General features: G+C 33.4%; 1 protein-coding gene, 1 long non-coding RNA gene and 4 other non-coding genes across 7 annotated transcripts in view; 5 read left to right on the forward strand and 1 right to left on the reverse strand.

Moving 5' to 3' along the window:
- LOC113064665 (serine/threonine-protein kinase PAK 2-like) overlaps nt 1-7942 on the forward strand; it is an 11615-nt gene extending 3673 nt beyond the window's left edge. For both annotated transcript variants that reach the window (XM_026235532.1, XM_026235533.1), the window contains exons 4-15: nt 1399-1546; nt 1638-1669; nt 2585-2704; nt 3389-3527; nt 3613-3676; nt 3752-3800; nt 3881-3993; nt 5238-5355; nt 5544-5643; nt 6547-6743; nt 6827-6964; nt 7057-7942. In XM_026235532.1, coding sequence (XP_026091317.1) covers nt 1399-1546; nt 1638-1669; nt 2585-2704; nt 3389-3527; nt 3613-3676; nt 3752-3800; nt 3881-3993; nt 5238-5355; nt 5544-5643; nt 6547-6743; nt 6827-6964; nt 7057-7143 — 1305 coding nt within the window. In that variant the 3' untranslated portion in view covers nt 7144-7942. The remainder of the gene's footprint in view (nt 1-1398; nt 1547-1637; nt 1670-2584; nt 2705-3388; nt 3528-3612; nt 3677-3751; nt 3801-3880; nt 3994-5237; nt 5356-5543; nt 5644-6546; nt 6744-6826; nt 6965-7056) is intronic.
- Nucleotides 1-16630, forward strand: part of LOC113064690 (uncharacterized) — a 163471-nt gene that overhangs the window by 111968 nt on the left and 34873 nt on the right. The gene's annotated exons all lie outside the window — the stretch shown is intronic.
- trnag-gcc (transfer RNA glycine (anticodon GCC)) lies at nt 10140-10210 on the forward strand. The gene has a single exon. It is a non-coding gene; the product is annotated as a tRNA-Gly (tRNA).
- On the forward strand, nt 13149-13220 carry trnad-guc (transfer RNA aspartic acid (anticodon GUC)). Its single transcript has one exon. It is a non-coding gene; the product is annotated as a tRNA-Asp (tRNA).
- On the forward strand, nt 13735-13808 carry trnai-aau (transfer RNA isoleucine (anticodon AAU)). Its single transcript has one exon. It is a non-coding gene; the product is annotated as a tRNA-Ile (tRNA).
- Nucleotides 16525-16597, reverse strand: trnam-cau (transfer RNA methionine (anticodon CAU)). Its single transcript has one exon. It is a non-coding gene; the product is annotated as a tRNA-Met (tRNA).

Below are 16630 nucleotides of genomic sequence, written 5' to 3' on the forward strand. Positions count from 1 at the left end.
ATTGATAATTCTAATAATAAATCATCATATTTTCATGATTTCTGAAGATCATGTGATACTGGAGACTGGAGGAATGATGCTGAAAATACAGCGGAGCATCACAGAAATAAATTATAATTTAAAGGATATTAAAAAATAAACCATTATTTTATATTCTAATAACATTTTGCAAGATTACAATTTTTTTCTGGATTTTTGATCAAATAAATGCAGCCTTGAGATATATATATATATATATATATATATATATATATATATATATATATATATATATATATATATATATATATATATATATATATATATTATTTTTTTTTATTTAGAAATTTCGCAGTTCACAGGTATTTCAAATATTAAACGGAAAGGTATTAATGTTTAATTTTATTTATTTATTTATTTTATTGTAATTTCTGTTATTATTTGCACTTTACTAATAAATATTTCAAATAATGTAACCTATATAAAAACAATTTTATTAGCAATTTAGGTTTCAGTGTGGAAAAATGTTCCAATTGCTTTCAAATATGAAAATTTTAGGATTTTATAGATTTTTACTGTAATGTTAGAAGATGTTTTTAATGTATATTTTGTAGCTTATATTGCAACGTGCACGTTACCAATTAATATTTCAAATAAAGATACCAATATAAAACCATTTTTATAATATTCTTATTAGTTACTAGATATTTTTTTTTTTATTAAAACAAAAGATTTTGTATATTTATTATAATAATGGCGTAGTTTTTTATTGTAGCATGCACTATTATGCACAAATGTTTAAAATAATAAAACCTATTTATTTTATTTTGAAAGTCCTTTGAAAAATTAGAACTGAAAGATTTCACTTAGTTGTAGACGTTTGTTTATACTTTTTTTTAGTGCTATTTAAAGCTGATGCATTTTATATTTACTCGCATGCAGTAAAAAATTTAAGCGTCATTATTTTTAGCAGATTTTAGAACCAACACAAAGTATAATTTGTGCTTTTTGACCAAATATCATAATTTTGTATAATGTACATTATGCATAACGGGAAAAACAATGCAACATTTTACCTCAAACCAGTAAAATGATCACACAATATTTGTCAGAGATGCAACTATTTAATAAATCTAGAATCCGAGGGAGCAAACAAGATCTAAATACTGAGAAAATCATCTTTAAAGTTGTTCAAATGAATTCTTAGCAATGCATATTACTAATCAAAAATTAAGTTTTGTTATATTTACTGTAGGAAGTTTACTAAATATCTTCATGGAACATGATCTTTACTTAATATCCTAATGATTTTTGACATAAAAGAAAAATCGTTAATTTTGACCCATACAATGTATTGTTGTCTATTGCTACAAATATAGCACATGTGTATAAAGCTTGTGCTTCTGTGCTGTGTCTCAGGGGATGCCGGAGCAGTGGGCGCAGTTACTGCACACCTCCAACATCACCAAATCAGAGCAGAAGAAGAACCCGCAGGCCGTCCTCGACGTGCTCAAGTTCTACGACTCGACGGGAAACGGCCGACAGAAGTACCTCAGCTTCTCCTCAGGTCTGCTGGACGACTCGACTCGCGCTCTCATGCTGATGTTAGCTGAACTGTCACGTACTGACCGCTTTTCTCCATTTGTTTGTGTGTGTAGAGAAGGACGGATTAATCTCTGGTGAACAGTCGGTATGTATGAATAAATATCAAATCATCCCTTCATTCAAATCAGTGCTGTTTAAGTATTATTGAGGTATTATTACAGTTGTAAAATGAGTTTTTTTTTTGTATTTTCCAATTTCAATTTAAAGTAAAAGTAATTTTATTGTGCTTTTTTTTTTTATTAGTTATTTTTGGTTACTTTAACATAACCGGGTAAACGAATATTAAACGGTTATTTCTTTTTAAAGATTTATTATTATTATTATTTTTTCTATGTCTAAAACAAAATTACAAATGAGAAATTTAGCTTTGGCAACTAGCTGAAATAAAATAAGTTTAAATATATTTAGAATTTCTGTTTTGAATTTAATTTTAAGGTGTTAATTTTTAGTTTTGTTGTTTTTCATTTTTATATATTTTAGTTTTTTAAACGTCAATGTAGGTGTTTTATTTTTATTCAAGCTTTAGTTATGATTAATATTTAAATTAGGTTTTAGCCTGTGTATTTTTTAATTTTCATTATTTTTATCATTTTAATAGTTTAATACATCTGTTTTGTGGTTTTGTAATTGGAATAAGTTTTTGATTTCTTTTTAATTTCTCTAGATAAAATTTTTATAAAATCTTTATTTTAGATAAAAAATTTAGTTATTTTAAAAATAAATCTTGGCCAGCTTTAGTTTAGTTTTCAATGTAATTTCTTTTAACATTTTAATCGTTTTTAATCATTTTGTTTTGTGTTTGTGTAATTGGTATTATTTTCTTTTTAGGTTGTCTTTATTACAATGTTATGTATTTTAGATAAAAGTTTTAGTTATTTAAAAATAAATGTTGCCGATACAATAATTTAAATGAAATAAGTTTACTTTTTTATATGTATTTTACTAATAATAGTAATAATAATAAAAATTATTACACTGCTTTGCTTCCCTAAATCCAAAGCCTGTGAAAAAAACCCCAGAGCCCTCGTCTCCGATCAAAACGGTGGATGACGATGAAGACGATGACGATGAGGAGACGCCTCCACCTGTTATTGCACCACGACCAGAACACACCAAGAGCGTAAGACGCCGTTAAAGAAATAGTTCTCCTAAAAAAAGTATAGCGTATACAAAAAAACTACTATTTGGTTATTTCAAATGTTCATTTGGAATTGAGATACGATTATCTTCATTTTATTTGTAATTATGTTCATTTTATTTGTAAAAGATTTAAAAACAAAACAATTTTTTTTTTACCTTTAAGTATTGTTTTTTTATGTCTATGTAGTTGAACACTAGCATTGTTATGTGAATTTTGAGATATTGCGTTACATTTTGTTCGCGCTTGTAGTATTGCAAATAATTTATTTTTTTAAGGGGTGTTTGAAATTTTCACGTATAAAATAAATCGCAGTATCTCAAAAATATTGGAAAATGTTAATTAAAATAAAAAACGTTTCAACTGGTAGTACTGAGATACTATAGGTTCAATTTATTTATTTATTTATTTTTCACAAATCTGTAGTAATTTTGTTGGGATATTATTATTATTATTATTATTTGTTTTTGTTCTTTTTAAAAAAAAATTCACGTAGTATTTATAAATTTTTACAATTTCCATTTTTGTTACTGTAGTACAACTAAATTAAAATGAGAAACATTGCCTTGGCAAGTAGCTGAAATTAAAAAAAGTGTATTTTACGTAACGAAAATGCATTTTTATAGTTTTGATTGCAGTTAACCATAATGACCCTGATTATTTCAGGTGTATACTCGACCATCGGTCATCGACCCCATCCCTGCTCCAGTGATGTCTCCGGACAGTGAGGTCGCATCGAAGCCCACCGATCGACAGAGACCCAAAAAGGGCAAGATGACAGACGAGGAGATCATGGACAAGCTCCGTACGTCACAGCATAAGAAATTATTTGCGCAATTTCACTGCTTTGTGAGATTCAAACCACACGTCCTCTCTTTCATGTCCAACAGGAACCATAGTCAGTATTGGAGATCCAAAAAAGAAATATACCCGATACGAGAAGATCGGACAAGGGTAGGTCCCACAATTTTGCGCAACATATTATTCTTCCATTCATGGATGGAGATCAATAATTGTGTCTTTCCACAGAGCTTCAGGAACCGTGTTCACCGCCATCGATGTTGCTACTGGACAGGAGGTGATGCAAGGGAGCGAAATGGATTAGTTGTTGTTTATTCTTCCACAGTTTCGTCATCTCAACACGTTTCTGTCTCTCAGGTGGCCATCAAACAAATCAACCTGCAGAAGCAGCCCAAGAAAGAGCTAATCATCAACGAAATTCAAGTCATGAAGGAGCTAACAAATCCCAACATTGTCAACTTCTTAGACAGGTAAATGCTTTTTAAGTAAAAACATTGCTTGTCAATTTTGTGAGCTTGACCTTCTCTACCAGGTCAGGAAGTTCCAAGTTGACATTAATAATTGGATAATACTTAGTATTTTTAGACAAATTTTGGGATATTGCATTTAAAAAAAAAAAAACCTTGGATGGAAACGCCAAGATGGGCTTTAAATTGGTGTAAAACTTTTGAATTGTATATATTTTTATCCAATAAGACGACATGCACAGAAACTATGATGTAAACGCATTTACCGAATACATTCATAAACAATAACTTGCGTGAAGTTGCCTCAACAGATCGTAAGATTGGATAGATTTGACTGACTAGTGCACAAATCTCATCGCACACTGTCTAGAAGGTTGTTTAGAAATGTCCAAATGCAAGTAAACACAACAGCGTTTGTTATCGTGTTTCATCCGTAATTACATTTTCGAAATTTAAATTTCGCAAGTAGTTGATCATGGTCAAAAAAGAGCCAAAGGCAGCTTCCATTTTTATGACACTTTGTACCAGTTTCTCCAAGAAGTGACAAATTTGTTCTCTTAAACACATGGAATGGAAATGTTGCTTTATTTGCGTTATTTGCAAATGTATTGTACAATATTCCAATATTTAGCATGATGACGTAGTTTTAAGAGTGTTAATTGTGTAAAGTTTTAAGCGATATTCCAATTTTCGTTAACTTCATAACTTTGGTTAGAAATATAGCTAATGATACCATCACTTTGCGAATGTAAATTCTGCGAATGTTTTATATCACAATTTTTCACCTTACTCTAGTTTTGGACCTGTTATTGTTTACGAGTGTTAATTGTGCAGATGCTTTATACGATATTCCAATTTTCACACAAGCAACATGTATAACTTTTGATTGGAAAAACTAGCTAATGAAATTTCAGTGTTAACTGTGTTCACGTTTTACGCAATTTTCCAATTTTTCACATAAATTTAATTCTGAACTGGTTGGAAACACAGCTAATGATGCCTTTTAATGTTTAAGAGTATTAATTGTGCAGATGTTTTATGTGCTATTCCAGTTTTCGCACTAGATAAATTCGTAGTCTTGGATGGAAATGTAGCTAATCATGCCATTTTAAGGTTTACGAGTGTTAATTGTGCAAATGATTCATGCGATATTCCAGTTTTTCGCACAAGTGTAATTTGTAGCTTTTAATGGAAACAGTTAATGATGACATGAAGGTTTAAAATTGTTTATTGTGCCTTTGCTACAGTTTTCTGGTAAGTGAGGAGCTGTTTGTTGTGATGGAGTACTTGGCCGGTGGTTCGCTCACAGATGTCGTAACCGAGACATGCATGGACGAGGCACAGATTGCCGCTGTGTGCCGAGAGGTTAGTTGAAGTCAAAACGTTATCCTGTCGAACTCCCAAACTTTCTGAATTACCTACTTTGGTTTGGGGTAGAAACTCTGACAATAAATGCACAATTGAACTCTGCTCTATATCAGGCCTAGTATGTGTTAACAGGAAGTAACTCTGTCGCTTAACTAATAAACTTCCTCTCGTCTGTTATCTCACAGTGTTTGCAAGCGCTGGAGTTTTTGCACGCTAATCAGGTCATTCATCGAGACATCAAGAGTGACAATGTGCTTCTGGGAATGGATGGTTCTGTCAAGCTCAGTACGTTCTTGCTTCTGTATGCAAACGCTCTGGTTTTTATGAGTGAAAACGGACTGAATCGTGAAGTTCATTTAGATCGCAGCACAAAGATGTTGATTGTGATTAGGCGCAAACTCTTTGAAAAGGTGCTTTCACACCTGGTTCTCTGAGACACAGAAAGTGTCATGTTTGGTTTGGTTTAGCTGCTCGTTCTAAACAGATGAGTTCTTGTTAGCCAGAGCTTGACATCTATAAAGAAACTACAAATAAACTGTTTGGATATTATTCGAGTGGACATTTGTTTTCACTCAACAGCAATTAAAATATATCATTTTCATTACTATTTTGAATGTATGATGATACTGTTTAAGGAACACTGGTTATTATCTCAACATTTCTTCAGAAGTATTGCATCTTGGACATGCAGTGTGAATAAAATTAGCCCACAATAAAAACTGATGATTGACTTTAGACAGGGTAGATTGCTTGTTTAACTGGAAGCCAAGGAAAACAAGGCTATGAATGGCCTTATTCATGCAAAACGCCAAAACAAACTGTGTAAATCCATTACGAAACACAATTTTTGTATACTCTCTCTTATTCAATTTACTTAACTGATCAATTTGGTGTTGTTTCACAAATGGTGGCCCATTACATCATGAAGTCTTGGCTTACATTTAGTTTCTCATGTCCTTTGGAATGGTTTTAGAATTATGTATTTTATGCCTTTTGCCATCTTCTTGATCCACACCAAAATGCACAGATAAATGACCTAGTGGTCTACAATTCTTACATCCTGATCATTATTGGTGTTAAAAATGGCATCTAACGAGACTAAGGTCTATAAATTCCAAAAAAGTCGTTAATGAAATAAACCAGGAAATATCTCTAAACCATTTTTTTTTTTCATCTCCTGCTCTGCAGCCGACTTTGGATTCTGTGCCCAGATCACTCCTGAACAGAGTAAGAGGAGCACCATGGTGGGAACGCCATATTGGATGGCTCCGGAAGTCGTGACGCGCAAAGCCTACGGACCCAAAGTCGACATCTGGTCCTTGGGCATCATGGCTATTGAGATGGTGGAGGGGGAACCACCGTACCTCAATGAGAATCCACTGAGGGTACTTTGGTATCATTGGTTCTCCAAAAAGCTAGCGATGAGGCTACTTCCAGGAACTAAACTGCCGAACTCTTTCTCCCTCAGGCTCTCTACCTGATTGCCACCAACGGGACTCCAGAGTTGCAGAGCCCTGAAAAGTTGTCGCCAATCTTCCGAGACTTCCTGAGTCGCTGTCTGGAGATGGACATTGAGAAGAGGGGTGGAAGCAAGGAGCTGTTGCAGGTAAACCAGCTGACGACTAGTTCTAGCGATTATGGAATAATAGCGTGACTTGTGTGAACTTGTTCACTGATCAACGTTGTTGTCGCCTTCAGCATCCTTTCCTGAAGTTGGCCAAGCCTCTCTCGAGTCTCACTCCTCTGATTTTGGCCACCAAGGACGCCATGAAGAACAACCACTAGCTGTGCCCACGAGTGCAGCGGACTGCTAAACACTTTCAAAATCTGTGCCATGTTTTTTACCAGTGTGTCAACAACACATCAGTGTTGCCAAAACAAAACCCCAAGCATTTCATTTGGGTCCTGCTTTTAAACCTGCATGGACTGTTGTGATGTTGGGGGACATTAGATGTTCTCCTCGTCAGATTCTTCTGGGACTTTGTCTGTTTTATCTATGAACTCTTCCATTCGTTGGCTTGTGTAGACCTCATCTTGTCCATAATTGGTGATCAGAATCAATTATGGTGATTTCAAATCCATCTGGAGACCTTTGGTTATCTTTCAGTAGCCAGAACCATGACTGAAAACTGTGTAGCCTACACCTGTTCTTGACCCAAAGGGAAGAGCACCTTACCGATACATGCCAACTGCGAGCAGTGAAGGATTTTTGTAGTCACTTGTGCCTTTGTTTTTATCCAGCAAACATCTTTATACTCTGTCTGAAGGGGCAGGTTTTTGCCATTGAACTTCCTCTAACCTGAGACGAAAATTTCATGTTGATGAAATGTGTATATGTAATACTTCGAAGAAGCGTAGCATTTCAGTTGATGTAGTTAACCAAAAGCAGGATGTGTAGATTAGGTAGATGTATGTTTTTGTTCGTGAACACTTGTTGTTTTAGTAATTAACAGTTTATTACAAAGTGAATGCATTTGTCGAGATGTAAGAATGGATAACTATTTGTATGCTTTTCAGCCACTTGTATGCAAGAAGAAGTCGGATTCCTGCAAATTCTGTGAACAATACAGTCATTGCAACATTGTCTCTTGTTCTTCATTAAAAGAGGACTTGAAACTTGAGATTAGAAAAAACTCTCTCTAGAGGGACTTTTATATTCTGTTTAAACCTTGCCGTGAGTTAATGGGGTCATTCCTGCAGTGCGGTTATATTTGAGCTCTTTAACTTACATTACAACACTTGTTCATGTTTGCATTTTACCATTAATGCTGATTCCACTTCTTGGTGGTTGATATTGTTAAGGCCCTTTTGTTAATTGCAAACTCTTAATTGTGATTAAAAAAAAAGATTTCCATGTTTACAAATAGTTCAATATTTGTAGCCAAATTTATTAAAATATTACAGGGACATGAAAAAGTGCATAGTTGAAATGACCCAAAAATCCATTTTAATGCTAACAATCCATTCCATTATTAAATAGGATAGGACTTCTATTGTCTATTTTTTTAATCTATTTTTTATGGACCTCTCTCACATTTACTTATTTTGCATCAGCGGAAGTCGTCATTGTTAGGTAAAATTGAAGAGCAGGGAATGGGAGAGTATATATTTTTTGCGAGACTGATAATGGCTGTCAGAAGAGGGAATATGTCTTATTAAATTAATTTTTTTTATGTAAAGTTGATATGATACAAATAATAGTGTTATAAATATATATACATAAAAAATACAAATTTGAAAAACTTCCGAGGATTTACGATGCTGATGACCGTTAAACGCGTCATCACAGTCTTGCGAAAAAAGTGTAAATTTTCTTTCCCGCCACTAAAATTCAAACGGTAACGTCGCGCAGTGAGGACCGCGAGAATCACCACAGGATGGCGAAGACGTTAATCAACGATTATTTCTGTACAAAGATGTCCATTCTTATTTCGAATACATCCCTGAACGAAATTATAACGTGATTAAAGTTGTTTGGCGTCGAAATCAGCGTTTGGGTGGCCATGAAGGATATCTGAAGATTATGAAGGGCTCCATTTTGTTGGTGAGTATCTTAAATGTTGTACGTTTGTTCGAAAACTGAACTAAAATATGTTTTCTGATTAGTTAAAATGGGTTCTGTTATTAAACAAAGGTTTTTACAGCCTTTTCAGCTTAATTTAATAGAAAAAAACATTTAATTCAGTGTAGTCTCGAGCGATATGGTAACGTTACGTAGGCTAAAAGACGTCATGGTGTATTATTATTAACATAAGTGCAACGAATAAGTAACATACTTTGTCTTCTGGTAATAAAGACACGATTATCTAACGTTAATCGTGCCAATTATAATATTTCAAATTCTTGTGACTGTTCTAGGCAAATCAGATTTTATAACGTTAACTTACTTGTTTAGCACTAATTAATACTGTATTTAGTGAAGAGCAAACTCTTGATTAAGGTAAATTATCCAAGTAGGCCAAATTTTATTTCTATGTATTTACTCGTGTGAACTGGTGAGCTTTTTTAAAAAAAAAAATGTTACACTTGTGTCAGTATAATTTCAAGAACATTAGGTTTGAAGCTCACTTTAACGACAAGACCAAACACCTTTCAACATGAACTTAACGTCAAATTTATTTTTTCGAATAAAAAAAATATTTTAGTGTGCTTTATAGTATTTTAGTGAGGTTTTCTGGAGTTATTGACAGTATTTACTTTAGCCATCGACTCAAATCATTCCTCTGTTTGTGAAACCATTCATATTAAGTGAAGATAATAAATTTTAATAAAAAAACGTTTACTTATGTGAAATCAAAGTGAAAACTACCTTCATCTGACAGAATTAGTAATATAATAAACACTAGAAGTTTGGCATAAAAATGTTTTGGTATGAAGCGCCACCTAGTGGTTGGTTCATAACAAAGCCTTCAGTCCAAAAAACGTTTCTCTCCAAAGATAACTTCACTTTTCAATTTTAATAATTGTTTGTAGTTCTGGCACTCCAGTGTTTAAAGTCTGTAGACTTTTAAGGCTGTTCCAGTTGAGATTTTCAAGTTTGTTGTTCACTCGTTTGTTCATGTGTATTGTTTTTATTCTTCACATAGGGGTAGCGGCCTGTTGGGACGTTGCGAGGTCTGATGAAAGCGAGTATTTTAAGGCAAGTCCACTTTATAAATGTATTGACTATTTATTTTCACTTTAATGCAGTATTGGGTACTGATGTAAGTCTGGTGTGTTAAATGCCGTACTGCTGGATGTTACAGTACAAAATTTTGCACGCCAAGTGTAAGGTTATGCGAGCATTGGTGGTTCAGTGGTAGAATTCTCGCCTGCCACGCGGGAGGCCCGGGTTCGATTCCCGGCCAATGCAGCACCTTCTTTTGAAGATCTTCTGTGTACTTAAACGCCAATGCATTTATTTTTAAGTGACTTACAAACAGGGTCCAAAATTGTTTAAGTAAAATCCTCTGCTTGTTTGTTATTTCATTTACAAACACATCACTATTAGAGACTCTTTATTAAGATCCCATTACATTTACGGTTCTTTCGTAAATTTGATGTCCAGCAACACATATGATTAAAGTACTGTGCTTGTTGGTTGTTATTTTCAGACTCTGCTTACAATTGAGGACTTCATCGTTAAAGATTCATCAGGAGACCATGATATAAGTGCCTCAAAACAACATCAAGGTAAAATTTGAGTTTTAAAAGTGTTTTGTTGTTACTACAAAACCTGGGGCCCGTTCTTTATACCAAATACATATAAGATGATCTGAAAGATGCCAGATCTAATCGTGACAACTGATCTCTGGCTAATTGGGTTCTTACAATTCATACAATTTTATTTTGGAAGCAGATTTGTAATTTGACAACATCAATTAAAGTTTGTTAAAAGGATCCCTGGGTATTAAGACTTATGTAGCTTAATAAAATACTGATGATTACAGCTACTGAAAGATCTTACAGCGGTGATGGATATAAGTATACAGTGGCATGCAAAAGTTTGGGAAACCCTTGCAGAATTTGTGAAAATGTGAATAATTTTCAAAAAATAAGAGAGATCATACTAAATGCATGTTTTTTAAATTTTATTTAGTACTGTCCTGAGTAAGATACTGTACATAAACGATGTTTGCATATAGTCAACAAGACAAAAAAATTGCTGAAGTTGTTAAAATAACCCCACTCAAAAGTTTATGTAGCTATTACAGCTGTGCTGTTACCTGGATGATCCACGGCTGTCTTTCCGTTTTGTGATTTTTGTGTATGTCAAACATTCACTGATGCTCCAGAAGGAAACAAGATGCATTAAGAGCTGGGGTGGAAACTTGAAAATTATATTTCAACAAAATAAGAAAAATATGGACATCTTCATCGTGTTCAAAAGTATTCACCCCCAGCTCTTAATGCATCTTGTTTCCTTCTGGAGCATCAGTGAATGTTTGAATCTTTTTAAATAGTTGTGTTTGAGTCCCTCAAATGTCCTCAGTCTGAAAAGATGTATCTCAGAATCATACAGTCACTGCTGGAAAGGGTTCAAATATGCAAAGATGCTGGAAAACTGAAGAATCTGCAGGAGCTTAAAGATTTTTCTGAAGAACGCTGCTCAGTTTAACTGTTCAGAACAAACAAGGGACTCATGCTCAACCATCACAAAACAGAAAGACAGTCGAGGATCATCAGGTAACAGAACACAGTATTAAGAACCAAGGGTTCACAAACTTTTGAGTGGGGTTATTTTAATTATTTCAGCATTTCTTTTGTCTTGTGGACTATTATTTGAAATAAAAAGCTTTTGTAACATTATACACTGTACCATTTAAAAGGTCAGTATAATTTAAAATTTTTGGGGAAATAGATAATGGAAATTAATACTTTATTTAGCAGGGATGCTAAAAATTGATCAAAAGTGATGATGAAGGCATTTATTAGATTTCGATTCCAGTGCTCATATCGATATCGGAAAATATTAAGAAAAATGAATAAATATATCTTGATCAGGGTTTTTCCTGGGTCAAAACTTGTCTTCGGTGGTAGCTGACCGACATGGTCATCCACACACAGCAAAGAGTGCCCTATACCCACATGATCCGCAAGCCCAATATTGACAATAAATGCTACATTTACAATAAATACAAAGAAACAGTTTGTGATTTTTCTTATCCTTTTTATTAATGAAAGAATTATCACTGTCATCCTTTCTTGCCCTCTAGCTGTGATTTAGAAAGATAAAATCCTTTTTTGATAGACCATCATATCAATTAAAATGTAACGTTAAAAGGTGTAATAGTGTTATTTTTTACCATATAAAATTAGCAGCTAGCTAGCAACAGCTTGCTTTGTGCTTTGATCTAGTTGCTTTGTGCTTTGGAATCCAGTCCAACTTTAAACTAAATGATTTTATAGGTAATTTACTACACATTGTCATAGGCCTATACATACTGTGGATGATTAAGGTTAATAATCCACATTAACACTCTTGCTAAATGATGTAAGCACAATTTCTCATTTCAGATGTGTATGTTCTTCTAAGAAGTAATGATTTGTTATACACTGATTCAGACCCTGACGGGCAGACCTATTACTTTTTTTTTGTTGCGTTTATTTAAAGTTATGTCCGCTGCATGTGCGGAATGCTTGTCACAAGTTGTAAGAGAAGATAAGGCAACTTTTTTTGACTGCAATTCACATCCATTTTTCGTTTTCAGCTGCCTAAAACTCTTTGGTGGACACGGGGCCTTTGGATCAGTTGATTTTAATGCGAGGAGAGAGCAAAGACAGAACTGAAGACGGAGAGTGTGCTGAGTGTGCTGAGGGGTGATGTGCTCGTTCTCTCCGTCACTTCGTCAGTAGCCTGTTTCATTCACAAAACCCAATTACAGATCAAATAAGGCTTTGGTGGGACAAAAAATCATTTTGGCGGCTGCCAAAACATTTTCAATGTAGGAAAAACCCTGTTGATATAAATTCTGGCCATATCGTCCAGTCCTAATTAAAAAAATTATTGTCCCCGGATTAGTAGTGTACTCTTGTAATAACGCAGCAGTGCCTGGGATAGATTTTAAATATCAAAAAGAGGTGATCTAATCCTGTTTACATGAAATAAGATGCTCCCGAGCAGGTTTAAGTTTGTGAAAACAACTCCAGGATGAGCTTCTAAAGAAACTAAACAATCAAAGATCACGCCAAATCGTCAGCAATTAGAACGGACGAAGAACGGGCCCCTGTTTTGTCTCGTTTTCAAAATCAAAAAAGCGGAGCGTACGTAGTGTAGCACCAAATTGGGGTGATAAAAAACTAGTACTCACTCCTCGTTAGTATAGTGGTAAGTATCCCCGCCTGTCACGCGGGAGACCGGGGTTCGATTCCCCGACGGGGAGGAAACATGTTTTTTGCTCAATGTGCGTTCACTGGAAAACTCATTTATAGACTCCCGAGTTAAGATCTAACGATCCTTTGTGAATTACTTAATTGTTTTATTTTAAAATAAGAGAAGACATTTTATTAGTAGGTCGTTTTACTTACGAAAATACGCTACTCTTCAAAATTAGACTTGTTTTCATTAACCACTGATTTTGAAGTGAAACATCTTACACCCCCCTTCCTCAAATCTTACCCTGGAGCTCCAATGCGCTGCAGAGTTTAGCTTCACCCCTGATCAAAGACACCTGCTTGTGATTTTCTAATGATCCCAAAGACACTGATTGGCATTGATTAGCATGCTCAGGTGTGTTTAATTAGGGTTAGAGCTAAACTCCGCAGGAAAGTGGACCTAAAGGTCGAGATTTGAGGATCCCTGATCTACACATTTTTCCAAAAAAAGATCGTGAATCAGTAGATTAAGCAGCACTGCTCTGTTGTTTTTAAAGACTGATTTTTGGTGCTGAGCACCACGGCCGGTTAGCTCAGTTGGTTAGAGCGTGGTGCTAATAACGCCAAGGTCGCGGGTTCGATCCCCGTACGGGCCAATGTTTTGCTTCTGCAACTGTTTGATTTATTCTTTTAGCTTCTACATTCTTCTGTATAATAATAAAAAGAAAGATTTCAGCAGCTCGTGTGATTTTTGCTGATTAAAAGCGTAGTTAAGTTCAAGTTCTTGGTTGTTACGAAAGATCTGTTACATAAATAATAAACAATGTTTTTTACAGAATTCTTTTATTCTTCAATGTTGGGTGATAAACATAGTTTACAATAGTTTGTTAAGTCTTTGTTAAAAAAAAGGTAAAAAAAATAGTTTAATGTTTATTCACAGCACTTTAGCTAATGTTAGCAGATGCTTTTTAAAAATTTATTAGTAAATCTTGAAATTAACAATATTAATAAATCATATTTGAACAGTGAACAGATGTCGTTATCTAATATTTACAAATGTGATCATATTGTAAAGTGCTACTGAATTGTCAGTCATTATTATTCTCCCCCAAACTGATATAATTTTATAACTTAAAATGAGAAGATCGTTTGAAAAACAGATATTTTATGGTAAACTAACTCTATTGCCACTGGGTAGTGAATTTCAATGACTAATATTAATGTTATTAATATTCTTAATTTGATTTAATTTTAAATTGATTGTATATCTACTTTTTTTTAAAACAGTATAATTATAATATATTATAAATAATTTGATGATTTATGTAATATATTTATTTTATTAATTACATTTTCTTGTCATTACTATTATATTTTTTATTAATGTTTTTGATGTTTATCATTTGCATCTGTTTTTAAGTGCATAAACAAGATCTTTATTTGGTATTTAATAGGCTAAACTGGCTTTTGGATATGGAGACTAAATAAAAGTATACTATATAAATCTTATTCCAAAATGTTAAAATCAAATAATGTTGGTGTGAATAAAGCAAAGATGAAAAGTGTTTCATTCATCCAATTAAAAAGAAAAAATATTAGGGTAATGATTCACATCTATATTTTTTTACTCGAGCCAATGAGAAATTAATAACTTATTGTCTCAAGTAAAAAAAAAATATAGATGTGAATCATTACCCTAATATTTTTTAATTGGATGAATAATACACTTGTTTTCAGTGTGCTACAGCAGGTGATTTTTAAATAAAATTAAGTCGATGTAAAATAAATATAATCATCCTAAACAGAACTGACGTTTACTTCAGCCTTTTCAAACGTGTATGCAAGTTCTATTTTACAAGAAAAAAATAAAATAAATAATAATAATTTCAGTTTTGTCACAGTTTAGTCCGTTTGATTTCTCATCCAACACGCGAGAAGTTGATCTGAACATCTCTTCGCGGTCTACTCGTGTTCAGGGCGCGGATTGGTACAGTATACGCTCGTGCAGCTTTAGTGCGCGCAGGAAAGACTCTAATCTGTTCACCAGTACAACAACGGCTTCTCGCTTCCTGCTATCTGTGCCTCAGACATGAAGCTCTGCATTTCCATTAATGAACGGCTGCCCGTGTCCTGCGCACAGATTTCGAAATACTTCCACACAAATGACATGATACCGAAGAATTAAAATGTAGTCTGTGCACGCATGTTGTTAGTTGTATTATTTTGTATAAAGTCACTTTAGCATTATTCACAGTTTCTCTGTCAGCAGCAAGCAGTTAGCATTGTTTAATTTCAGGTTTATTGGAAATGCTGCCATCTGGTGGGTGTTTGGCCAATGTTATTTCCATTAACTGAAACCACTGAAAATATTTTATGCGTTAGTTAATGTATTTACTTTTTTTGTTTAGTTTAAGCACTAAAATAACAAACTTAATTCATAAAAAAGACACATTTAAAACTAATACAATACAATAAAACAGAACTTAAATTAAAATGAAAATGGAATATAAAAATAAAATATTAAAAACTATAATAGCTAGTAGCAAAGCTCAACGCTAAGGATTTTTTCTACTAATTTTTCGAATTATTACTTGCCAATATTTTCACTGGCCCTGCCACAAAAAAGTAAAATAATTGCCTATGAATTGATCTAAAAAAAAAAATATATATATATATATATATATATATATATGAAGAATCAAGGCGCGACACAGTGAAGAATATGGAAATGTTGTTTTATATGTGATTATACTGCTCTGTCTACAAATATATAAATCGTGGTTTCATTTGAATCTTTGTTCTATATATTCAGATGTGCTATTGTTTTGTTCTTATTTACTGATTCATCACTTGACTTTAATAATGGTTGAACTTCATATTTGTCAGGCTAGTCGTTTGTGCAGTTGTATTAGAAATTGAAATCGAGAATTGTGAAATTTAATTGATATCTAAAATACCGGTGTCATATAATCTTATTTATTAGAATACGAGATAACAGATCAAAAAGAAACAATAACGGCAATTATTTTACTTTTTTTGTGGCAGGGCCAGTGAAAATATTGGCAAGTAATAATTCGAAAAATTTGTAGAAAAAAATATATGCTATAAAAATGCTGTTATAGTTTACTTTTATATTCCATTTTCATTAAAATTTAATAGTTTTGTTTTATTGTATTATTTTTAAATGTGTCGTTTTTATGAATTAGGTTTGATATTTTAGTGCTTAAACTAAACAACAAAATATTTTTAGTGGTTTCAGTTAATGGAAATAACATTGGCAGAGAAAATTGAATAATGCTAAAGCAACTCTAGACAAAATAAAATGACTAAAAACATCATTAAATGTCATTGCTCTAGCGAAACTAAAACTTTTGCCCCGTGTGAGGCTCGAACTCACGACCTTCAGATTATGAGACTGACGCGCTGCCTACTGCGCCAACGAGGCCCTGAAGCTGGAGTGTGTCAAACCTCATCATGT

The sequence above is a fragment of the Carassius auratus genome, chromosome 47 (genome assembly GCF_003368295.1).
Source record: "Carassius auratus strain Wakin chromosome 47, ASM336829v1, whole genome shotgun sequence".
NCBI classification, from domain to species: Eukaryota; Metazoa; Chordata; class Actinopteri; order Cypriniformes; family Cyprinidae; genus Carassius; species Carassius auratus.